The sequence below is a fragment of the Lactuca saligna genome, chromosome 3 (genome assembly GCF_052625555.1).
Source record: "Lactuca saligna cultivar CGN05327 chromosome 3, ASM5262555v1, whole genome shotgun sequence".
NCBI lineage: Eukaryota > Viridiplantae > Streptophyta > Magnoliopsida > Asterales > Asteraceae > Lactuca > Lactuca saligna.
The window spans coordinates 14,741,650-14,766,404 of record NC_136419.1 but is presented as its reverse complement, the minus strand read 5'-3'; the positions used below and the strand labels follow the sequence as shown (position 1 = coordinate 14,766,404).

General features: G+C 38.0%; 1 protein-coding gene across 1 annotated transcript; it reads left to right on the top strand.

The window, feature by feature from the left end:
- LOC145034544 (pleckstrin homology (PH) domain-containing protein) lies at nucleotides 1-23,955 on the top strand. The gene is made up of 58 exons (XM_078982982.1): nucleotides 1-359; nucleotides 1,506-1,609; nucleotides 1,747-1,881; nucleotides 1,958-2,008; nucleotides 2,235-2,329; nucleotides 2,398-2,515; nucleotides 2,901-3,002; nucleotides 3,075-3,260; nucleotides 3,368-3,528; nucleotides 3,724-3,894; nucleotides 4,037-4,126; nucleotides 4,211-4,535; nucleotides 4,626-4,730; nucleotides 4,805-4,897; nucleotides 4,991-5,058; nucleotides 5,399-5,519; nucleotides 5,603-5,809; nucleotides 5,885-6,088; nucleotides 6,166-6,275; nucleotides 6,386-6,482; nucleotides 6,605-6,703; nucleotides 6,873-7,037; nucleotides 7,114-7,188; nucleotides 7,262-7,705; nucleotides 7,793-8,134; nucleotides 8,235-8,366; nucleotides 8,879-8,992; nucleotides 9,067-9,251; nucleotides 9,374-9,482; nucleotides 9,647-9,790; nucleotides 9,962-10,255; nucleotides 10,833-11,480; nucleotides 11,557-11,745; nucleotides 12,836-12,939; nucleotides 13,978-14,267; nucleotides 14,352-14,436; nucleotides 14,531-14,842; nucleotides 14,912-15,755; nucleotides 15,929-16,092; nucleotides 16,197-16,359; nucleotides 16,449-16,715; nucleotides 16,946-17,143; nucleotides 17,548-17,590; nucleotides 17,912-18,021; nucleotides 18,117-19,085; nucleotides 19,170-19,243; nucleotides 19,319-19,658; nucleotides 19,764-19,862; nucleotides 19,947-20,102; nucleotides 20,205-20,386; nucleotides 20,495-21,194; nucleotides 21,281-21,417; nucleotides 21,508-21,634; nucleotides 21,728-21,949; nucleotides 22,037-22,555; nucleotides 22,644-23,141; nucleotides 23,233-23,394; nucleotides 23,484-23,955. The coding sequence occupies exons 1-58, from the start codon at nucleotides 263-265 to the stop codon at nucleotides 23,832-23,834; spliced, it is 12,696 nt and encodes a 4,231-aa protein (XP_078839108.1). The 5' UTR covers nucleotides 1-262; the 3' UTR covers nucleotides 23,835-23,955.
- Nucleotides 23,956-24,755: the final 800 nt, after the last annotated feature.

The window sequence follows — 24,755 nt, the reverse complement described above, 5'->3', positions numbered from 1 at the left end:
TGGGCCAACTCTGTCACGTTCTAGTCCCGTTGGAGGCGTTAATTCAGACGTGTCTTTCATAGCTCTCGTAATTCGTAAACCCTCTCTCTCTCTCTCTCTCTCTCTCTCGACTCGATACTCGATACTTCACTTGCACCGAACGAATCCATCCTGATTCCTTTTCCCCCCAATTTCTTCCTCCCATTTCTCCCGTTGATACCGTTACCAGGATATGGAATAATCAACATCAAAATCAAAATCAAAGTCAGAATCAGCCTCTAAGATGTTGGAGGATCAAGTAGCGCATTTGTTGCAGAGGTATCTCGGCAACTATGTCCGTGGCCTCAGTAAAGAAGCTCTCAAAATCAGCGTCTGGCAGGGTATAAAATCATCGTCATCATCATTCTTCTACTTTTTCTTGATATACTTTTTTCGCTATGATCACTTTACTGACGGACTTTTTTAAAATTTCCTGTGGTCGTTTTTTTTTTTTTTCATGTTTCGTGTGTGTATTGTTTGCTTTAGGGTTTATAGGTTTGTGCAGCCGGCCTCAATGTTACTAGTGTTCGTGTTATGTAAAAGGAATATAGAATGGATGGTTGTTTGGTAATATGAACAATGCTATTAGTTTCTGAATTTGAAATGATGGTTGCGTTGCTGGCGGTGGTGTGCACATACTTATTATGGCATGAAACTGGGAATAGAAATTAGGAATGTTACAGCTCTGTGTGACAGTCCATTAGAATTGCTCAATTGGTTTACTGACTTCAGACGGCTTCTGGCTTGCACTTTAGGGTGGTATGTAGTTCTTCCAGTAGGGGTAAGTGGATGACAGTGGGGGCGAGTGATAACTGAACTGATGAGAGCCTGCCGCCTGTTGGTTTAATGGTTTAGGGCCAATAAAACAGCAACATTTGTGTACTGTGAAATACTGAATGTTGTAACCTGCTAAGTGTGTGCCCTATTCATTTTCAGTTTCCCATAACTAAGTTGAGTTCCAAGAAGGCCACTGTAGGTATGTAAAGCTAGTAACCAACTTTGGCCTAGGATAATAGCCTTGAAATGGATAGAGTGGGCATTTTGTAATTCATTCATCAGTAATTACAGTAATGTGGTCAGATGTGTGAGATGAATGTGCTTTTAGGCTTAGGTGGTTCAGGAGGTGTTGGTGCATTGGAGTTATGTATTAATACTAGTTAATGGTTATGGTGTAGATTATTGTTTATATGTCAGTTATTTAACATCCCAAGCCGAACTCAGAGTCTTGCATAATAACCTTCAAATCAAATTAAAATGATGTAGTCTAGTTATCAGTAGCCCACTACTTAGGATGTCACAAATTTCATGCTATATCTTAATGAAGATCCTTGTATGATTGTATCTTGAATCAAATGTTGGTCTAGTTTGAAACCTTTGTTGCCTATCTTTTTTGGTATATGCATATAAAGTTTCCAAAATTTGACTCCTCCATGTCAAATTTATCTCATACGCTATATTTTGAAATTCAATTGTTTGGTTTGTGACAGGCGATGTAGAATTAACAAATATGCAACTGAAGCCGGAGGCACTAAATGCGCTGAAGTTGCCTGTGAAGGTTAAGGCAGGGTTCCTCGGATCAGTGAAGCTCAAGGTGGGGGTTGATAAGTCTTCTCTTAATCACATAGAGAACGTTGGAAGATGTCTGAAAGCATATTAATTAATGGGGACTTCTTATCTGCTTATTATCTGTAATTATTTAAGTATCTTTATGGTATTTATATTTCTCAGGTTCCTTGGAGCAGGATTGGTCAAGAACCAGTTTTGGTATACTTGGATCGTATATATTTGCTAGCTGAACCTGAGACCCAAGTTGAAGGGCATAGTGAGGATGCTGTTCAGAAAACTAAGAAGTCCCGAATACATGTAAGACATTAGTATACTGTTGTAAGATGTCTGATTTGATGATCCTCCAAATAACTTTTTATTATTATTGAAATAGGACATGGAAATGAAGATGCTGGAGAGTAGGCAGATATTGACCACAGAGATGGTATGCGCCTAAATTTAAAACCTCACCTATCTGGTACCATATAGTTTTCCCCTTTATAGAAGAAGCTCTAGCAATCTGCAGATAATTTGTCTCCTTGTTTGCTACTTTGCTACATGAAACTATTGAAGAAGTATTTATATCTGTTTTAACAAGGATAACATGTTAAAATAATGCATGCTGACTTGCCCATTCAATCAAGTAACATGTTCATTTTATTTTCTTTAAGAATAAATCGTGGCTTGGATCCTTCATCGAAACAATAATTGGGAATTTAAAGCTGTCGATATCAAGTATTCATATCAGATATGAGGACACTGAAAGGTAATTAACTTCAAATGCTCTTTGTTGTCTTGTCACTGTGTTTCCAGCTAATTCCTTTTCTATTTTAGCAATCCTGGCCACCCATTTGCAGCTGGCGTGACCTTGGAGAAGCTCTCAGCTTCGACAGTTGATGATAGTGGGAAGGAGGCTTTTGTCACTGGTGGTGCATTAGAGCTCCTCCACAAGGTCTTTTTCTACAAGCTTTACATTGTTGGATGCAATTACTTAATGTCATTCACATGTCCACTTTTCTTTTTAATATGCTTTATATACTGTTTTGATATTATTTGGAACTAATCTAACTTGTTTGAATTGATGTTTTTTTTTAAAAAAAAAAACTTGGGTATCATGTTTTGAGATTCTTTAGTTAGTTACTTTATTTCTCTTATGGGTATTTTGGTCTTCTAGTATTTATCTATTCTCCAAGTTGGTGATAGGGTTATTGTTCCTTGTAACAGGGCCATGATCTAGTGGGGTTCTATTATTATATTACCAAACATTATTATTGATATTAGCTGATATAGTGAATTGTCATATTGATTATCGGTTTTGCTGTCATAACTTTTTCCAGTCTGTAGAACTTGAAAGGCTGGCTGTTTATTTGGATTCTGATATCACTCCATGGCACATTAAGAAACCATGGGAGGATATGAAACCCTCTGAATGGGATCAGGTATATATTCACCGGTGTAAATTGATCTTTTAGATTTCATCTGCCATGTCATTGTACTAAGATCTACTTCAGGTCTTCAGTTTTGGCACAAAAAATGGAAAACCAGCCAGTGCTCTTGCTCAGAAGCACACATACATTCTACAACCTGTAACCGGAAATGCTCAGTACTCAAAACCACGTTCAAATTCATCTATTCGAGATCAACCTTTACAGAAAGCAGTAGTGAACCTGGATGATGTCACAATTTGTTTGCCAAAGGTCAGCAAGTCTTTATTCTATCTGGTGACTTCATTATGCGAGTGAGTGAGTCTGATGATTATTTTAATTATGTTGCTCTAATAAGCATTCCTTTCACAAAATTACAGAGTGGTTATAGAGATGTGCTGAAGTTAGCTGATAACTTTTCTGCGTTCAATCAGCGATTGAAATATGCTCATTTTCGGCCTCTTGTCCCGGTGAAATCAGATCCAAAAGCATGGTGGAAGTATGCCTACCGAGTCGTTTCAGACCAGATAAAGAAGGCAAGGTATTGACCTCCCCTCTAGCATCTCACTTTCTTAGTTATTTGGTTACTTTTTTTTTTTCTCTACTTGTTAAGAAAATATTTTGTTTTGAGAAAATGAGTTTTCTAACCATCATTCTTGTAGTTTCATATCAAACTACTATCTTATGCCTGGGAATTTTCCATTATATATTTATATAATACTATTTGTGGTGGTAGCGGGAGAATGTCTTGGGAGCAGGTCTTGAAATATGCAACCTTACGTAAAAGATACATATCTTTGTATGCTTCACTGCTAAAAGCTGACCCTGGTCGAGATGTCATTGATGATGATAAAGACATAGAGGAACTAGACCGTGAACTCGATATTGAGCTCATAGTTCAATGGAGGTATAATTTTCTTTCCGAGGTTTTAGTTATAGATCTTTTAGCATGTCATTATTTCTATATTAGTCAAGTTGACCAGACTGTTGAAAGTAGAAAAGGACTCCTTTTTCACTGCATTAAATCTAATCCCTTATGATATGCGTAGGATGCTTGCACACAAGTTCTATGAGAAGTCGCAGTCTGATATTGCCATGAAGAAAGAGAAAACAAAGAAATCATGGTTTTCATTTGGATGGTAGTACCTTTACTCTCTTTTCTTTTCTCTATATCACGTGGCAAGACTTTTGTATATTTAATTGATTGCATTGTGTGGTTTTAGGGGCAACGGAACTGCTGAAGATGATAATCAACCTTTGCAATTCACGGATGAGGACTGGAAACAATTGAATGACATTATTGGATACAAGGAAGGTGATAATGATGAGCAGTCGGGGAATAAAGACGAGCAGGGGGATGTCCTTCGAACATTGATAGAGGTTCACATGAAACATAATGCTTCAAAACTTACTGAAGCTCATGAGTTTGTTGCTGAGTTGTCATGTGAGAACCTCGATTGTTTGATGAAGTTTTACAAAGATGCAAAAATTATTGACATGAAATTGGGATCTTACCGGTTGTCATCTCCTGATGGTCTCCTTGCTGAGGTTAGGCTCTTAATACATTTGTGTATGTGTGTCTGACTGCTATAGTATATATGATTGTTTAAATACTTGGGTTCTGATTTTTTGATGCAGAGTGCGACATCCTCTGATTCATTAGTTGGGGTCTTCAACTATAAACCATTTGATGCTAAAGTGGACTGGAGTATGGTTGCTAAGGCATCTCCTTGTTATGTTACAGTATGTTTTTATTTTCATTATGTATGTACTCTTTAAGGAAATAGGTTTTGATCTGATAAGATGTCTTTTCTCAGTATCTGAAGAACTCCATCGATCAAATTACAAACTTTTTTGAAAGCAATGCTGTGAGTCAGAAGATAGCGTTGGAAACTGCTGCTGCCATGCAGGTTTTGTTTCTAGAATAACTCAATAACGTGCTTTCCACTATCTCTGTGTGCTCTTTTCATTGTACGTTGCTGACAGCCATATTATTTGTTTAGCTTACAATCGATGAGGTTAAGCGCTCTGCACAACAACAAGTAAACAGGGCCTTGAAGGAGCATGCCAGGTGTGTAACTTACTTCATGTGGTGATAATACCTTTGGCCATTAAGGAGAACATCATATTACTTGATTATAGTTAGTTGTTCACTAGATGTGAATTTTGTCTCCATCTTTTAAGTTGTGTGCCTGGGGGTGGACATTTCTCCAAAATAACTTTCATATTTCTTTGGAATTCTATTTGCCTTCCTTGACCCTTTCCGATTTCATTAGTCAAGTGTATGATCATAGGCTTGTCCGTTTCTCTTTCTAATTATACCATTTGCTTTTTTGAATGGTTATGTGTTGATGATTAAGAATGCTTCATTTACTAAGCAAATTGTGACACTTGGTTTAACTTGCTACTAGGTTCTTCTTGGACTTGGATATAGCAGCCCCCAAGATCACCATTCCAACTGAATATTGTCCGGACAATCTTCATCCCACAAAACTCTTGCTTGACCTGGGAAACTTGATAATCCGTACTCAGGTTGGTCCATAGTGATTTCTCTTTGATCAGCCCAAATATCCTTAAATGATAACTTTTTCATAAAATTTCTCAAACATGCACAGGATGATGATGATGACGTTTCTCATGAGAAGGATATTTATCTCCAATTCGGTGTAGTATTGAGTGATGTATCTGCTTTTTTTGTTGATGGTGACTATCACTGGAGTCAACGTTCGCTGACAGGAGGATCCGGCGGTTCTTCACAGTCTAGTATCGTTAGTTTCTTGCCTATTATTGATAAGTGCGGTGTGACTTGTAAGCTTCAACAGGTAAATTCATTTCAAGTTTTAAACATGATTGTTATTGTATGTTGTCAGTTGATAACACTTCATCTCTGTATCTAGATCCAGTCAGAGAATCCATCTTTCCCCACAACAAGATTGGCCGTGCGGCTTCCTTTCCTAGGATTTCACTTTTCTCCGGCGCGTTATCATCGACTGATGCAAGTTGCAAAGATCTTTCAGGGAGAGGATAGTGATAACGAAGGTCTTGTCCGCCCTTGGGATCAAGCTGACTTTGAGGGCTGGTTAGATGTTCTTAATTGGAAGGTTAGAACCACTCCTGCTTTCATCCAATCCAATCTTAAACTTTTGGAATTTTTTTATATATCGTTATTTTGTTGTAGGGTGTGGGAAATAGGGAAGCTGTCTGGCAGAGGAGATATTTCTGTTTGGTGGGCCCTTTCCTGTACGTGCTTGAAGCGCCTGGCTCTAGGTCATACAAACAATCTTTCAGGTGCTTATATTTTTAACTTCTGGGTGTTTTTTTTTTTTGTGTTTCCATGTTTGTACTTAGCATACTTCCGGATTGGCTGTTTTGATGTTGATTACTTGTCTTATTTGCAGCTTGCTTGGAAAACAAGTATATGGCGTCCCATCTGAAACTATTGGCGATGTAGAAAATGTGTTGGCTGTCTGTCGTACAGAACGATCCATCAGCAAGGTTGTTTAGCTATTCTCTCACAGAGCATTTTGGTTAACCAAAAGAAACAATATTCTTATGTGTAATCAATCTATTTAATTGGTTTGATGGTCTGTTTCTCATTTGCATACGTTCATCTGTAGGTTGTGGAAGATGCAAATGCTCTGATATTACGATGCGAATCAGAGGAATCAAAGACAAACTGGAAACACTTATTGCAGGGGGCTATTTATCGGGCATCGGTAACCATTTTTGGCTCTCTTTGATTTATAGCTATTTGTGTGATTGCACTTGCTAAGTTTACCTTGCACTACGATGTCTTTACAAATATACCAGTATTGTTTTCCTTTCATATATTTTAATGTGAATGTCTGGAAGAAATTACAGGATCCTTTACCTGTTTCCATGCAGGGTTCCGCTCCCATCACTGGTCTATTGGAAACTTCGTCAGAGTCAGAAGATTCAGAAATTGAAGAGGTTCAGAAGCTTGATATGAAGGATGTTTCAAATACAGAGAAACTGTTTATAACCGGTGTTCTAGATGAGCTGAAACTGTGCTTCAATTATAGTACACAGGTAAAAGTGCTTTTGAAGTAGTTAGTCGAATTTGCACTGGCACAGGTAAACCTGACATTTCCTTTGACTTGTGTAGACCGACCGGAATCTTATAAAGGTGCTTCTGGCTGAGGAGATTCGTTTGTTTGAACTGCGGGCAATAGGTGGTCGGGTGAGATTTATTTGCATTACTTTTTACAAGTCTGTAAATTTTATTTCTCATTTGAGTTCATGTTTCTGAACAGGTTGAGATTTCAATGAGAGCAAGTGATATGTTCATTGGAACTGTCCTGAAAGCATTGGAGGTAGAAGATTTAGTATCATGCAAGGGGTCCCGCAAACCTGTTTACTTGGCACGGTCATTTATACGTCATGCAGATGCTCCTTCTGTGTTTGATACTATCGAAGATCAGAGTTATGGTGGCAGCGATAAAAATCAAACCGAAGGAGATGATAGGTTTTATGAGGTATCTGATAGCCTAAATGATCCAGGAGATAGCCCAGGGCCATCAAAAGGAACAATTTTGAAGACCCCAAGTTTTACCCGCATTGCTGGTTTGTTACCTGATGATGTTAATCAAGATGGGGAAAATAATTTGGAAGTTACCGACACATTAGACAGTTTTGTGAAAGCTCAAATTGTTTTCATTGATTCCAACTCTGCTTTCTATGATAACGTTGATAAACGTGTGAGTTTCTTTCCCTGCTTTCATTGGTTCTTTCTTTGTAAGCAATTGTTGGAACTCAAGGTCCTTGTTTTTTTTTTTTAACTTCAGGTGATGGTTACTCTAGCAACCTTATCGTTTTATTGTAGAAGGCCTATACTTGTAGCAATTATGGAATTTGTTAGTGCTATCACTGTTGAGGATGACAATCTGGAATCTTTCAGTGATCATTCTTCAACAGATGATGTGAATGATAGTTCTCGGGAGGTTGAAGTCAATAATCGGTCACCTGCTGTTGATGAGTTGAAAGTCACAGGTCTGCTGGGAAAGGGTAGGTCTAGAGTGGTATTCCTTTTGACACTGGAGATGGCACGTGCTCAAATATTGTTGATGAAAGAAGATGGAACTAAGCTTGCTACTATGTCTCAAGATAATTTCACAACTGATATAAAGGTTCATTTGACTTCTTTCTTTAAAATACCAGTGAATCTACGTATTAAAACGGTGTCCTTCTAAAATAATTTAATTTGTGTAATTATCTTTTCTTCCTCAGGTCTTCCCATCTTCTTTTAGCATAAAGGCATCTCTTGGGAACCTGAGAATAAGTGATGATAGTCTTCAGAGCAGTCATATGTATTTCTGGGCATGTGATATGAGAAATCCTGGTGGTAGTTCATTTGTGGAGGTAATGTAATTTGATTTTTTTTTTTTTTTTTTTTATTTATCTTCAAAAAATGGCTGTAGTGAGGTATGTGAAGGGTCTGAATGTCTGATACCCTCTTCTTTGAGGTATAATTTTTGTACTATGAAAGTTCCATAGCTCACATGCCATCTTGTTGTGTAGTTCCGATCTGTTTTGATTGGTTGGTTTGGTGCATAAGTGCATTGAGTGTCAGTTTTGTCCCGAATCGACACAACTTAGCTCGTAGCTTTCCTTTCTTGCTTTAATCTTCATCTAGTTATTTATTGACCCACAATAGAATGAATTGCTTGTGTCCATGTTTGTAATGCATGCATGGGGCATACTGTACTCCCTGCAACATTTAAGCACTATGCAGATTGGTGTTTTGAAACAATGAGTATATGATAATATTAGTTAATGTATTTCTTCTAATTGCTTCTTGTTGTTGGTTTCTGCCATTTACACCCGTACACATGTCAAATTGATCACATTTTTCTTATTTGTCAAATCTACAGTTGGTTTTCAGTTCGTTTAGTGCTGATGATGAGGACTATGGTGGGTTTGATTATAGCTTTACTGGACAGCTTTCTGAAGTACGAGTGGTGTTCTTGAGTCGATTTATTCAGGAGGCAAGTTTTCTCTTCTTCTTGTTATATCTGATGTATTTTGCTATTGCTTAGGTTGGTGTTTTGTTTGCCTGTAGATTATCAGTTACTTCATGGGCCTTGTTCCTAACAACTCAGTGGCTGTTGTAAAAGTAAAAGATCAAGTAACAGATTCAGAGAAGTGGGTTAAAACAAGTGAAATTGAAGGCTCACCTGCTATAAAGTTGGACCTTTCGTTGAGGAAACCAATAATTCTAATGCCTCGTAGAACAGACAGCCCCGAGTAAGAGTTGAATTCTGTAACTAATTAATCATGTTTTGTGCCTGATCATGTTGTCTATATGTAAAATGGCCTACTAGTCTTTGAGGGTTGTCACATATATCGTCCTTGTTTTGTTGTTGCAGTTATCTGAAGCTAGATATTGTTCATATTACTGTTCAGAACACTTTCCAGTGGTTTGGGGGTACCAAAAGAGAGATGAATGCTGTTCATTTGGATATAATGTCGGTCAAGGTGAGTCCTACGATTCGACTTTGGGTTAAGTACTAAAAAAGTTGGCATGGTAAAATCTGTGTTGTTAACGAATCTGGTACTAGAGGAAGTAATCTAATTGCTTAACATAGAATGGAATCTGAATGATCTTTAAGGTTTCCCTAATGAGAGCTTTCTTTTGGTAGTTTGAGGACATCAACTTAAATGTTGGCATGGGAACTGAATTGGGTGAAAGCATAATACACGATGTGAAGGGCGTTTCCATTGTTATTCGGAGGTCACTTCGTGATTTGTTGCATCAAGTTCCAAGTATAGAAGTTGCCATTGAGGTATTACAACTCATCTTCGTATGTAAATATGTAATATGATTTAAGAGAGATGCTGGTGACACTGTTACTGTCTCATGTCTGCGAAAGCTTCAAAATTCAAATTCACTGCTGTAATATTCTTGAAGGTGTCATTTTTCAACTTATATGATGTGTGTTTTATCACTTATTCAGATAGGTGAACTGAAAGCGGCTCTCTCCAATAAAGAGTATCAAATTATTTCAGAATGTGCACTGTCCAACATCTCAGAGACTCCGAATGCTATTCCCTCTTTGAACAACAACAGTGCTGTGTCGGCTTCTGCTGATGTTGTTGAATCTTTAGTTCTTCAAGATTCTGAAGGTCGTGAACATGGAGCTGAAAATGAACAGACTTGGATTTCTATGAAGCTTTCTGTTGTTGTTGGTCTTGTTGAATTATCTCTTCATTATGGGATGGCTTCGGATGCAGCTCTCGCGACACTGCAGGTACTCCTTGACACTTAAAGTTTTTCTTTAAAATTTCATTTTCGTCAATCTTGTGCAGATTCAGTGTTGCACTGCATTTTAGGGGTTGTTTCTTGCTGACTTAAAGAGCTGTGATTGAACTAGAAATCTGGAAATGAAAGCTTGCATTTGATAGTGAGGTTTAAGCCTCAATATATATACAAAGGGAATACCAAAACAGGAAATGTTTAAAAGCAACTTAAGACACAATAAAACCCTATTCTATTTCTATCCTTAGATGAGCTAAGCCAAAAAAAAAACATGCTTAATGTACTAAGACACCAACCCATGCCTATCTGCGCTTCTTGTTTTTTTCACCCAACTCCTCTCATGTTAAACTTGATGAATATTGTGAAGTTTGTTTATTGGAATGTAAGGGTAAACTGATCATTTAATCTCATTCAGAAGGTTTATTAAGTCTAGAAAAGAAAAAAACCTTATGTATACAGCAGTTGATCCAGAGTGACAAACATCATTACTCATTAAGCCACTTGATGACTTAATGGAGAAAAAAAGAAACAAACTCTTACTTGTTCGCTTATGTGGCTCTTTGTCTCAGGTGAGTGGGCTATGGATGCTATACAAAGCTAATACACGGGGAGAAGGTCTTCTGTCAGCGAGCCTGAAGGGATTCACTGTGAATGATGACCGTGAGGGGACAGAAGAAGAGCTTAGGCTAGCTGTGGGGCAGCCCAAGAGTCTGAGATACAGTCCAGATTATGAGGTTCACAATGAGGAGAACCAAATGGTGAAGGCAGACGATGTGAAATATGACCAGATATTAGGAGTTCCCACAATGTTAATCCTTGATGCTAAATTTAGTCAGTATTCAACCTCATTGTCATTATGTATCCAAAGGCCACAATTGCTTGTTGCACTTGACTTCCTAATGGCGGTTGCTGAGTTTTTTGTACCTACTGTACGTGGCATGCTGTCAAATGAAGTGGATGAAACATCATTATATGTAGTTGATGCACTTGTTTTGGATAAACCAGTTTTTAGTCAAAGCGATGAGGTGTTGATACTCTCTCCTCAGAGGCCTTTGGTGGTTGATGGTGAAGATTTTGACCATTATATTTATGATGGTAGAGGTGGAACTTTGTTGTTACAAGACAGAGAAGGACAAATGATCTCTTCTAGAAGCATAGAAACTATTATACATGTTGACAGTGGTAAACGATTGCAATTCAAAAATGTCACCATCAAGGTATGTTTTCGCTTTTGATGCTGGTTTGATTGTTTTTCTTCTTCCGAACTTATGAAAATCAAATTTATTCATGCAGAATGGAGAATATCTGGACTTATGTGTTTCCCTAGGGTCCAACAGCAGTTTCTCAGCTTTGGAAGATGATCAAGTCTTTTTGGAAGAGGAGGAAAGTAGCTCACCAAATACTCAAGAGGAAACTACAAAAGATTTGCCTTCTCCAAACAATACAATGAGCAGACCCACGGAAACTTCCATCGAGTTGCAGGTGAATGTATTTTTCTGATAGCAGTCCATAGCATAGCGTAAGGTTAATTTTTCAATGATTATATCATTACCAAACCTGGGTCTATAAACCTTTTGCTTCCCGAGCAAACACCACTTGAACTTGACATTACATTCGTTCTTCCTTCTAACATCAATTTTTTCGTATCATCTAAAGAAAAAACTCATCTCAGTTAGTGAATTGTAGGCCATCGAAAAATAAGAGAGAACTTAAGACAATACTTCCATCAATGTTAATGTTCTTCCCTCCAAGTTTCCTATTATGACGCCGATTTAGAGTTATCCTTTTTCTCTTGTATAATCTGTCATTACAACATATCACTTAATCCATAGACATTGGCTCTAAAAGATGTACAAAGATCACTTTACTTTTCCCCCAGTCCCAAAAATGCAACATTTTCTCTCTTATTTCAGTTTAAATTTACATCTTAACTCATGTGCAATCTTGAGAAGATATCTATTACATTTATTTTCGTCCCACAAAGTCTCTCTTATTCAACCATGTGTCATGTTGAACATTACATTATCTTGGGAGGAAGGAGTATGATATTATTTGTGTACACCTTGGGTTGTGATAATGTGGCTTAATATCTTACAGTCAACTCCTATTTGTTTCTTCAATAATATTATTTTCTACCATATGTGGATGGTCTTCCCTTATTGCCATTAAATGGCTATTGATGCAAATTTATACTACATTAGCACAAACAAATACTATCAAGAAATTTAACTGTAATCATTTACTTTTCTGACGTTAGTTCATTTCATTTATGTAGTAAGTACTTTTATATCCTTAGCATTTTTTCTTAAAAACTTCAAAGCTTCTAAGCTAAATAGTCTAAAATCATTTTTGTGCCCTCACCACTGCAATTTCTAGATTGACCCTTAATAATAGGACTGACTACTGTAGTACTAAACCAGTTTTGTTATTCTGTTTAGACACTCATGATAACCTTGTTCATGAAGCTACTAACAGCAGGGTTGCTGCTGTGACATGCCAATATTTCTCATCTTACTTCTCTGCTGTCTTATTTGCTAGTATGTCTGTTCTTATACATAATTTTTTTTTGCAGGTTATAAGCCCCGAGCTTACATTCTATAATTCATCAAAATATGTAGGAGAGTCTCCTCTCTTCACAAACAAGTTTTTGCATGCAAGATTGGATGCCTTCTGCAGGTCTCTCTTTCTTGCCTTCATGAATTTTGTTGATTAAATTTCATGGGTGCCCTAAATTTGTATTTGGTCCTTTTCATACTAAAGCTAGTGTTGCATGTTACTGGATGATTTGGGTATTGGAAAATGATAGGCCCTGAATCCTGATTCTTTCTTGAATAAGACACAGATTTCATTGATAATCAAACTATGAACTGATAAGATAGATTAGGGTTTTCTCATTCATTCGAGAGAAATGGACTCTCCAAGAAGAACAAAGTTCTTAACAATATAATTCTTAACTGCTCAACAAAAACCTCAAGAAGCAAATAAATAGAAAACAAGACTCAGGGGAGCGGTCCCCAAACAGACCTAGGACAATGTCAGTGCTCCCACAAACAAAACAACCAATAACAACCATAACTCCTAAAAAGACCATTCTATTCCTAAAGCCAAAAAGATAGCAGAATAACAATTATAAAGCAGATCAACTAAAAGCCCTCTAGGATTACTTGGGGCTTATCAGAAAAATGCTTATAAATTTGTTCCTTTCTATGGCATATAGGTACTGAAACTCAAACATGATTTTGCAATCGTCTATTTATCATTTTTCTTCTTATTTTCTATCCCTAAATGAATGTCTGTCTTCTAAATACGGTTAAACATAAATCTTCTCTTTTTGATTAACCAATCTTCACTTTTTGTTTAATAAAATGAATAAGCACTATTTTCTCATTCCATTTTGTGTGTGTTAGTTTGTATGTGGTGGATGGGTCCAAAACCTGGCTCCCTTGAAACCTATATCCAATATATTCTAAACTGAAGGAAAGTGGCCAGTACTTTCTGAGAGAAATCTGAAAGGAGTAGGTTAATTCTTATGGTTGGGTGAGAGGAATCGCTGCATATTTTGAGAGAGAGATAGAATGATTCTTTTATGAATAACTTTTTGTTCTGGTTCATGTTTATAAGCTGGAGGTTGAGGGTTTTGTTCTAGGTTTATGATTTACTTTTTAAACGATCAACGTATTAAAAAAAGCTTTCATGTTTATCTGCTGTCTATAGGCTCGTGCTGAAGGGCGATACAATAGAAATGAGTGCAAATGCTCTTGGTTTAACTATGGAGAGCAATGGGATCAGAATTTTAGAGCCTTTTGATACTTCTGTCAAGTTCTCAAATGCCTCTGGGAAGACAAATATCCATGTTGCAGTTTCAGATATATTCATGAATTTTTCTTTCAGCACATTACGGCTATTTTTAGCAGTTGAGGAGGATATATTAAAGTTCCTAAGGATGACATCCAGGAAAATGACGGTTTCCTGCTCCGAGTTTGACAAGCTTGGCACATTTCAAAGTAAAGATCTTGTCTACTTTTTGTTGATTCTGAGAAGAATACTTGTTTATCAGTCAATTAAATTAAAAATTCCGAGTGTTCCAGGTGCCCACAACAACCAAACATATGCATTTTGGAGACCGCATGCACCACCTGGCTTTGCTATTCTTGGCGACTACATGACAGCAACGTTGGTGAATCTTTTAAGATTTAGGGTTTTCCATATTACAGTTGTGTATGTGTACTGTTCTTTCTTATTATCATCATTTGCCTCTTTGTTACAGTGACAAGCCACCATCAAAGGGAGTTCTTGCTGTGAATACTCGCTATGTAAAGATCAAGAAGCCCGAGGCCTTCACACTAGTTTGGCCCCCTTCTGATTCCGAAGGTGCTGGCGACCTTGAGCTTGTCCCTGAAGATGGGGAAGAAAGCTGTTCCATTTGGTTTCCGGTTGCACCAAAAGGATATGTTGCCTTGGGATGTGTGGTTTCTCCTGGAAAGACACAGCCTTCGCTCTCCTCCGCCTTCTGCATACATGCTTCTTTGGTATCTCCATGTGCGCTAAGGGACTGTATCACAATTAACTTTGGTGACATGTATGTGAAATTCTCAATTCAGTAAACCTAGATATCGAGTATTCTATTGACTTATTCTTTACTTTGCAGAAGTTCTCCTGGATTGGGATTTTGGCGTGTGGATAATTCTCTTGGCACCTTCCTTCCAGCAGATCCAGGGACTTTGAACATGTCCGGTAGAGCCTATGAGTTGCATCATATACTTTTTGGTTTCCGTGGAGTATCTTCAAAATCATCAAAGGGTTCAGACTCCCCAGCACTTCCTTCTAATCGTGATAATACTCAATCAGAGAGGTCATCAACTGCAACTTCTGGCAGGCGGTTTCAGGCGGTTGCTAGTTTTCGTTTGGTATGGTGGAATCAAGGTTCAAAATCTAGAAAGAAGTTATCCATATGGCGCCCTATTATTCCTCAAGGGATGGTGTATTTTGGTGATATTGCTGTTACAGGCTATGAGCCTCCAAACACATGCATTGTTCTTCCTGAAGATGATGAGCCTTTTAAAGCTCCTATCGGTTTTCAAATTGTCGGTCAAATAAAGAAACATAAAGGGGCTGAAAGTATATCTTTGTGGCTGCCTCAGGCTCCCCCTGGCTATGTTTCCTTGGGGTGTGTAGCCTTTAAGGGCTCACCAAAGCAATCTGATTTTGACTGTTTGAGATGCATGCGCAGTGATATGGTCACCGGGGATGAGTTTTTGGAGGAGAGTATATGGGATACCTCTGATATACGGTTCTCCAAAGAATCATTTAGCATATGGGGAGTTGGTAATGAGCTTGGAACCTTCATGGTCCGCAGTGGCTTTAAAAAACCTCCCAGGAGGTTTGCTGTAAAGCTTGTGGATTCTGATACACCCACTGGTTCAGATGACACGGTCGTTGATGCAGAAATAAGAACCTTCTCTCTCGCGCTTTTTGACGATTATGGTGGCATGGTAAGCGTTATACTTTTCATTGCTGAACTTCCTTTCCTTCTTGATAACCTTTAAACCTTAAACTGCTTGTCCTATTGTATTAAAGTACATTTTTATGCATTTATAAATGGTTTAGTGTTATCCTCCACATTGATAACTGGGATCTGAATTGTTTCATATGTTTTGAATTGCAGATGACACCATTGTCTAACATATCATTGAGCAGTATAGGATTTAGTCTCCATAGCAGGCCTGATTACCTCAACGCCACTGTTTGCTTCTCATTGGCCGCCAGATCATATAATGATAAACTTGAAGCTTGGGAGCCTCTTGTTGAACCTGTTGATGGTGTCTTAAGGTAGGTTATCTATTTCTCTAGAATTTTGCAAATAGATTTTAGTGATAAATTTCTGAAGGGATCCCTTTTCTCTTTCTCTCTCCTTGTTTGGTTTCAATATACAGGTATCAAAATGATGTCAATGCTCCAAGTGCTGCATCTCAATTACGGCTCACCACTACAAGGGATCTCAACATAAATATAACAGTGTCTAATGCTAATATGCTTATTCAAGCTTATGCAAGCTGGAATAATCTTAGCCAAGTTCATGAACCCTCTAGTGTTAGGGTAATTTTCTGGTTTCCTTGGTGCATAACAAATTTTTAGTATTCCTGGATTAGTGAGTGATTCTTTCTCTCATGTGGTCCTTATAACAGGAAGCAATCTCTCCATCATATGAGGGGCCTATCATCGATGTTCATCACAAGAAAAATTATTTCGTGATCCCGCAAAATAAACTTGGGCAGGATATCTTTGTTAGAGCTACTGAAATCAGGGGACTTCCACATGTAATCAAGATGCCATCTGGAGAAAAGAAGTCTTTGAAAGTACCAGTTTCCAAGAACATGTTGGATTCTCACTTGAAAGGAAATCTTTACAAGAAACTACGATCAATGGTGACAATCATCATCTCACAGGCACAGGTGTGCTCCCTTGTCAATCTTTGCTTTCTTTATTAATGGTACCAGAGCTTTCATTAGCCAACCTGATTTACATTAACTGTTGGGCTTCATTAGCAAATCATTCTCCCTTTTTGTACAAAAAAACTAGTTAACTGGGCTGTTACTAAACTTGTTGTTGGGTTATTTTTCGTACAAGTTTAATGTTCCACATATTAAATGTTTCCATGATCTTATATTCTCTTTCATATCAGTTTCCTAAAGTAGAAGGACTGGGTTCTCACCAATATGGCATTGCCGTCTGTTTAACTCCTGGCCAAAGCTCCTCCAATGGCATCCTTCTTGGTCGGCAAAGTGCACGTACATGTGGTGCCAGCTCCAGTAGTGACAAATCTTCTGATCTTGAATTGGTTACATGGAATGAGATTTTTTTCTTCAAAGCAGATTCACTGGTTAGTAATTTACATTTTTTCTTTATGTTTGTCCTTAACTGAAAGCAACCTGGTTTATGATGGAATGAACGTTTATAATATCCATCTTCCCTAGATGATGGTTTCTGATTTTAGTGCAGATTACCGACACATCATTGACCAATTTTTGTAGTTTTTGGGCTCTGGGTGCTTTCTTATTTTAATCTACTACTTCTATGATGTCCATCTTCCCTGTAGGCTGTATCAGTCCTTTAAATTTGTACTCTGTAAAATTGTGTTGCTTTTTCGCCTTTGGATAAACTTTTGATTATTGCAGAGGTGCACTGTTCGGGGTTCAGTTTTATTTCTTATTCCAATATAGACAACTAACCAAGATTTTACACATGAAATCAATCTTTTAATCACTATCTACTTATTTTGGGCAGGATGGCTATATGCTGGAGTTAGTAGCAACAGACATGGGGAAAGGTAGATCATTTAACCTCAGCCATGCTTTATTTTGTTCAAAGTCTCGTAATATTTTTGAGTGTTTATGGATGATGCTAACAGAATTGTGCGTCATACGCATACTGTATCCTTTTAGTTTATCTGTTTCCAGTGTTCTTTGAGTAGCATACAAACCATCTTTTGTGGTTCTACCATACACTGGCTCACTTCACTGTGCACTGAAATAATTGTACAGAGTTGTATACTTCTCCTGTCTATGGTGTCCTCTATGTTTTAGCCAATTAAGACTACTAATCTATTGATTCACTCACAGCTCTAAGCTTACATTTATTGTTCTTATAGGTGTTCCTGTTGGATACTACTCTTCTTCTTTGAAGGAGCTACTAGGAGCCCAAGGTGATTTAGAAGGGAATGAATCTGAGTGGCTCGAGTTGTCACCAGCTGATTCCACTGTGAGATTCTTTGTAGTAATCTTTACAAGTATCTCTGTCCATATTTTGGTTAATAGCTCCACTCAACTCTCTTTTGTTGATTCTTAATATTGCAGAAGACAACTCAAGCAGACACATCCTCAGTCTCATGTGGAAGAATAAAGTGTTCCGTCCTTCTTTCACCAAGATCAGTGGTAGCCAACACAGATAAAGGCTTCATTAGGGACCGAAATTCTGGGTCTCTACAAGTTGGGCCTACCAAGGATGGCCCCTGGACCACAGTGAGACTAAACTATGTTGCACACGCTGCCTGCTGGCCATTAGGAAATGCTGTAGTTGCAAGTGAAGTCCTTGTAGAGGATGGAAATAGATATGTGAATATCAGATCTTTGGTTTCAGTTACCAACAACACAGATTTAGTACTCGAATTGTGCCTCCAGCTTGATGCTTCTAAAGAGAATTTGGATACCTTAGAAGATTCCAGAACGGATTCCCCAAAAGATGCCATAGAGACAGATGTACAGAAACAGATTGTCATTGGAGAACTGAAACCTGGAGAAAGTCTTCCACTTCCACTTTTTGGACTTGTCCATTCTGGATTATATGTTCTCCAATTAAGACCTACTCTAGATGATGATCACAAGGAATATTCATGGAGCTCTGTAATGGATAAGCATGCAGTGTCAGAAGATGATAGTAGGCCCAAAGAAACTTCTGGAATACATGTTTCAAATCTGAATGAGTCTGAGGAACTTCTATACTGCTCTGAGATAAGTGGAACATCATCAAATCCGTCACATGGAATGTGGCTTTGTTTGGCCATTCAAGCATCAGAGATCTCTAAGGACATCCGTTCTGATCCTATTCAGGATTGGAATATTGTGGTGAAGTCCCCTCTATCTATCACCAATAATCTTCCTCTAACAGCTGAATTTTCTGTTCTTGAAATGCAAAGAAGTGGCCATTTTAAAGCATGCTCTAGAGGTGTATTTACTCCAGGTGAAACAGTGAAGGTCCTAAATGCCGACATTAGAAACCCCTTGTACTTTTCTCTGTTTCCACAACGGGGGTGGCTCCCAATACACGTGAGATATTACATTCACATTTCCTTTTTCCCATTCAACCCTTAAAACATTTTTTCTCCAATTGACATGATTTGTCTTTTGTAGGAGGCTGTGCTCATATCTCATCATTCTCTTGATCCAGCAAAAACATTAGGTTTAAGAAGTTCAGTTTCTGGGAGGTTCGAACACATTCGTTCATATTTATTTATTTATTTATGCTTATTTTCATATGCATTTGTTGTTGGTATATGCAGGGTTGTTCATGTAGTTCTTGAACAGAACTATGAAATGGAAAGGCCTTTGGCACCCAAGGCTCTAAGAGTTTATTCTCCATATTGGTTGACGATTGCTAGATGTCCGCCACTTACATTCAGGCTTGTAGATATGTCTGCAAAAAAAGCAAAACGAAACCCTTTCAAGTCAAAAAAGACAAATGAGGTAATCTTAGAGGAGATAACTGAGGAGGAATTTCACGAAGGCTATACCATTGCTTCAGCTCTCAACTTCAAACTGTTGGGCCTCTCTGCTTCCATTAGCGACAATGGGAATGATCATTTTGGGGATGTTACAGATCTTTCTCCACTTGCTGACATGGTACTAATTTTTATCTACTTACCAATGATTTTGCTTTTTTTTTTTTTTTTTTTTTTTTTTTCTGTGAACTCTATGAATTCATTTATCTTCTATGTGGTTTCTTAGGATGGTTCGTTGGGTGTCTCTGCTTATGATGCCGACAAGAACTGCATGCGCCTGTTCGTATCATCAAAAGCAACCCCCTATCAGTCTGTTCCAACAAAGGTTCGTTACCAACAGCTTTTTAAAAAATTTAGTTGGTTTACATTTTGTCCAGAACTTAAAAACTTTTTTCATTGTCCACATTAGGTAATCAGTGTGCGTCCGTTTATGACATTCACCAATAGACTTGGTCAAGATATATATTTGAAGCTAAGCAGCGAGGATGAACCGAAATTGTTGCGAGCATCTGATGTACGAGTCTCCTTTGTTTACCGTGAGACTGACCAACCTAGCAAGCTACAGGTGAGTAGGGGTCCTTTGTGTGTGTGTGTGTGTTTCTTTAATTATGCAGTTTTTATCTATTTATTATAGTGATACATTCCTTACATATTGTTTATCTGGTAGATCCGTGCTGAAGGCACAGAATGGTCATTTCCTGTTCAAATTGAGAAGGAAGACACCATATTTCTTGTTTTGAAGAAGGAAGATGGCAGTCAGGAAATTTTAAGAACTGAAATTCGAGGTTATGAAGAGGGATCACGTTTCATTGTTGTACTCCGTCGTGGACCAAGAGATGGCCCTATTAGGTACACACACATCGTATAACTTTATCAACAGGAAGAATAATTCAAGCCCACTTGTACTTATTTCCATGCTTCTGCCTTACTTACTTGTGGAAAAATTATGTTTGACAGGATTGAAAACAGAACAGCTGGTAAAGTTGTTAGAATTCGCCAGTCTGGTTTGAATACTGATGATTGGATCCGGTTAGAGCCTCGTGCAAGTACCAAATTCTCATGGGTGGACCCGTATGGTGAAAAGTTTATAGATACTGAGGTGCACAACAATAATGAGGTTACAGTATGTAAGCTTGATATGGATAAATTGGGAGTTAGTTCAGAATGTTGTGAAGGAACGGGATTACTCTTTCATGTTGTAGAAATGGGTAACATCAAGGTTGCTAGGTTTGTGGATGACGTGGCAACAGGTTCACATTCAGATGGACTTAGTAGATCTATGGCAAGTTTTGAAAATTGGAAGAGTGCCAACATGCCAACCACAGAAAAGGAAACTGCAGCTCCTTTGGAGCTCATTGTTGAACTGGGAGTCGTTGGGGTTTCTCTTGTGGACCATAGACCAAAAGAGCTTGCCTACTTTTACCTGGAGAGGGTTTTTGTATCTTATTCAACTGGCTATGATAGTGGGACCACAAGCAGGTTCAAGCTGATACTAGGCCATCTGCAGCTTGACAACCAACTTCCTTTGACATATATGCCTGTGCTTTTGGCACCTGAAGAAGCCTCTGATATGAACCACCCAGTTTTCAAAATGACAATTACAACATGCAATGAGACCCCTGATGGTATTCAGGTCTACCCATATGTCTACATACGGGTAATCAGCGGCTCCCTTGTTGTCTTTAAAACTTCCCTAATATATAATATATATTAATACTTCATGTTTTGGTGTTAATATTGTAGGTAACTGACAAAATTTGGAGGATAAACATTCATGAGCCAATAATCTGGGCTTCGGTAGAGTTCTTCAGACATGTTCAACTTGATCGTCTCCCCCAAACATCTAGTGTGGCACAAGTTGATCCAGAGATACGTGTCAAGTAATAAATCTTCTATAATGACTTACTTGTTAACAATACATGTTGTGCAAACAAAATGGTAAAACCATATTTTGATTTTCTTTTTTACAGTCTGATAGACGTTTCAGAAGTCCGGCTAAAATTATCCTTGGAGACTGCACCAGCTCAAAGACCTCATGGTGTTCTAGGTGTATGGAGTCCTATACTATCAGCGATTGGGAATGCGTTCAAACTTCAGGTTAACTCTTATGGATTCAGCCACTCTGTTTTCTGGTGGCATTGTCTATAGCTGAATACCACTGGAACTCATAAAAATGTATTTTATGTGCAGCTCCACCTTAGGAAAGTAATGCACAAAGACAGATATATGAGAAAAAGTTCTGTTATTCCTGCCATTGGTAACCGCATCTGGAGAGATCTTATCCATAATCCTTTACACTTAATTTTCTCCGTGGATGTGTTGGGTATGACAAGCTCCACATTGGCTTCTCTAAGTAAAGGATTTGCTGAGCTCTCCACAGATGGACAGTTTCTACAACTGCGCTCAAAACAGGTTTAACTTTTTTCTTTTTCCCTAGTGAAAACACATTATAGTAGAAGTGAAATGACAGCATACCTAAGTAATAAATTATGTTGGCAGGTATGGTCAAGAAGAATAACAGGGGTAGGGGACGGATTTTTACAAGGGACAGAAGCTCTTGCACAAGGTTTTGCTTTTGGGGTGTCTGGCGTAGTGAGGAAACCTGTTGAAAGTGCGAGAGAGAATGGTATTCTTGGACTTGCTCATGGACTTGGGAGAGCCTTTCTTGGATTTGTGGTACAACCGGTGAGTGGAGCACTGGATTTCTTCTCATTAACTGTGGATGGAATTGGTGCAAGTTTTTCCAGGTGTCTAGAAGTTATAAACAACAAAACCATCATACAAAGGATTCGAAATCCACGTGCCATTCGCGCAGACAATGTCCTCAGAGAATATTGCGAGAGAGAAGCTGTTGGCCAGATGATACTTTACCTAGCAGAAGCCAGCCGGCGATTCGGATGCACCGACATATTCAAGGAGCCATCAAAGTTTGCATGGTCTGATCTTTATGAAGACCATTTCCTTGTTCCATACCACAGGATTGTTTTGGTAACCAGCAAACGAGTCATGCTGCTTCAGGTACACCTTCCCCTTTCCTAATTCCAACTCCTATCCCCAATTCGAAACGCAATATAATATATATATAACATATACATTAATTACACAGTGTCTGTCTCCTGATAAAATGGATAAAAAACCATGTAAAATCATGTGGGATGTCCCATGGGAAGATCTGATGGCACTGGAGTTAGCAAAAGCTGGTAATCCAAAACCTTCACATCTAATCCTCCATCTCATAAACTTCAAAAGATCCGAAAGCTTTGTGAGAGTCATCAAATGTAGCACCGAAGATGAATCGGATGAAAGCGACCCCCAAGCTGTTAAAATATGCTTGGCAGTTCGTAAAATGTGGAAAACTCATCAATCCAGCTTAAAAAGCCTAGTTTTAAAGGTCCCTTCCAGCCAGAAACATGTATCCTTTGCTTGGAACGAGACGGATTACAGAAACAACACCCGTAACCAAAATAAGTCCATTATAAAATCAAGAGATGTTCTGTCCACAGCCACCGACAAGACCAGTTTCGTTAAACATGTTATCAATTTTTCCAAACTCTGGACCAGCGATCAAGATTCCAAAGCCCGACATCCTTTTTCCAAAAAGAATGTTAGCACCCCCCATCTCAACCTTATCTTTACTACTTTTGTTTCCCAATTAAAAAATGTAACATTGTATGCTGTTTTTGTTTTTAACTCAGGTTGTAGAGGACAACACAATATGTAGCTTCTGGCGCCCAATCTGCCCACCCGGGTATATTTCAGTTGGGGATATAGCTCGCATTGGGACCCATCCTCCAAATGTTGCTGCAGTGTATCAAAACACAGATAGACTATTCGCACTTCCATTGGGCTACGATTTGGTACTAACAAATACCAATTCATTTTATCATACATCCACCCGTCTTTTTTTTTTTTTTATATATATAAAGAAGTGGTTGTTTGGATTTAGGTTTGGAGAAACTGTGCTGAGGATTATGCAAGTCCAGTATCAATATGGCGACCACGTGCCCCAGAAGGTTATGTTTCGTGTGGTTGTGTTGTTATGTCGAGTTTCACAGAGCCAGAAGCTGATGTTGTGTACTGTGCGGCGGAATCGATTGCTGAGGAGACGACATTTGAAGAACAACAGGTTTGGTCTGCACCAGAGTCGTATCCATGGACATGTTGTGTTTATCAAGTGCGTAGTCCGGCTCTTCATTTTGTAGCCTTACGTCAACCAAAAGAGGAAGCCGAATGGAAGGCTATGAGAGTTATTGATGAATCAGTATCCGTGTCAGAAGCTTCATCGTCATCTTGTTGATGTAAAACTAAAACAATATTGATTGCACTCTGTACAGAATGTACAAAAACTTGAGTTTCTGTTTCCGTTTTGAATTTTGGTTTGGTACATAAAAGAAATAAAGATAAAGATGATCGAGCAACAGATATGCACATAAACAAACCTCGTGAGTGAGTAAAATGGATACATGCATTTTCAGTTAAAACTATCAAATGTATATGCATTTAGCCTTTAAGTAGGTGTCCGTGTTTAGTTCCTATTATTGCCATAAATAGGATTTCACGAGGTGACCTCATGAGGAACCTACTCCATATTTTGCAATAATTTGGTTTTGCCAAAGATGGTCGACACATTGCTTATTGCTATACATACACCAAAAAAAATCATTTTACTTTGGAAAGATACAAATCCTATATACGCTTTCTCAAAAACTAATCTAATCGTGTTCCTCAAACCTCGATGCTAAAATGAGCATAAACAATTGGAAAATATCATCTCAGCTCTCAGCACTTTACAAATGAAAGCGACAATAGGGACCTAGGACGTACAAATATCTGTAGATATTTTCATCTTTTCGACTTTTGAGTTTATTTCTTTAGATTTTTACAAAACATGGAGATATTTTCATGCCCCCTACCCAAAACCCCACCATCGACGTTACCTCAGTGTGCTTTGGAACTGATCATGTGATGGATACTATATTAATCTATATATTTATTTATTTTTAAAATTTTTGTAAACAAAATATTTTTGTGCAAACTAGTTTTTCCAACTAAAGCAATTTAGGATGCTGATGAAAATATAATTAAGGGGTTATGTTTGGCATACTAGCTGATAAAAAATAACGTTTGGTAAAACAAGCTGAAAAATATGAAATGACGGACATTTAAAAGAATGTGTTTTTATAAGTAATTATAAGTATATTTGGAAAATTTTAGAAAA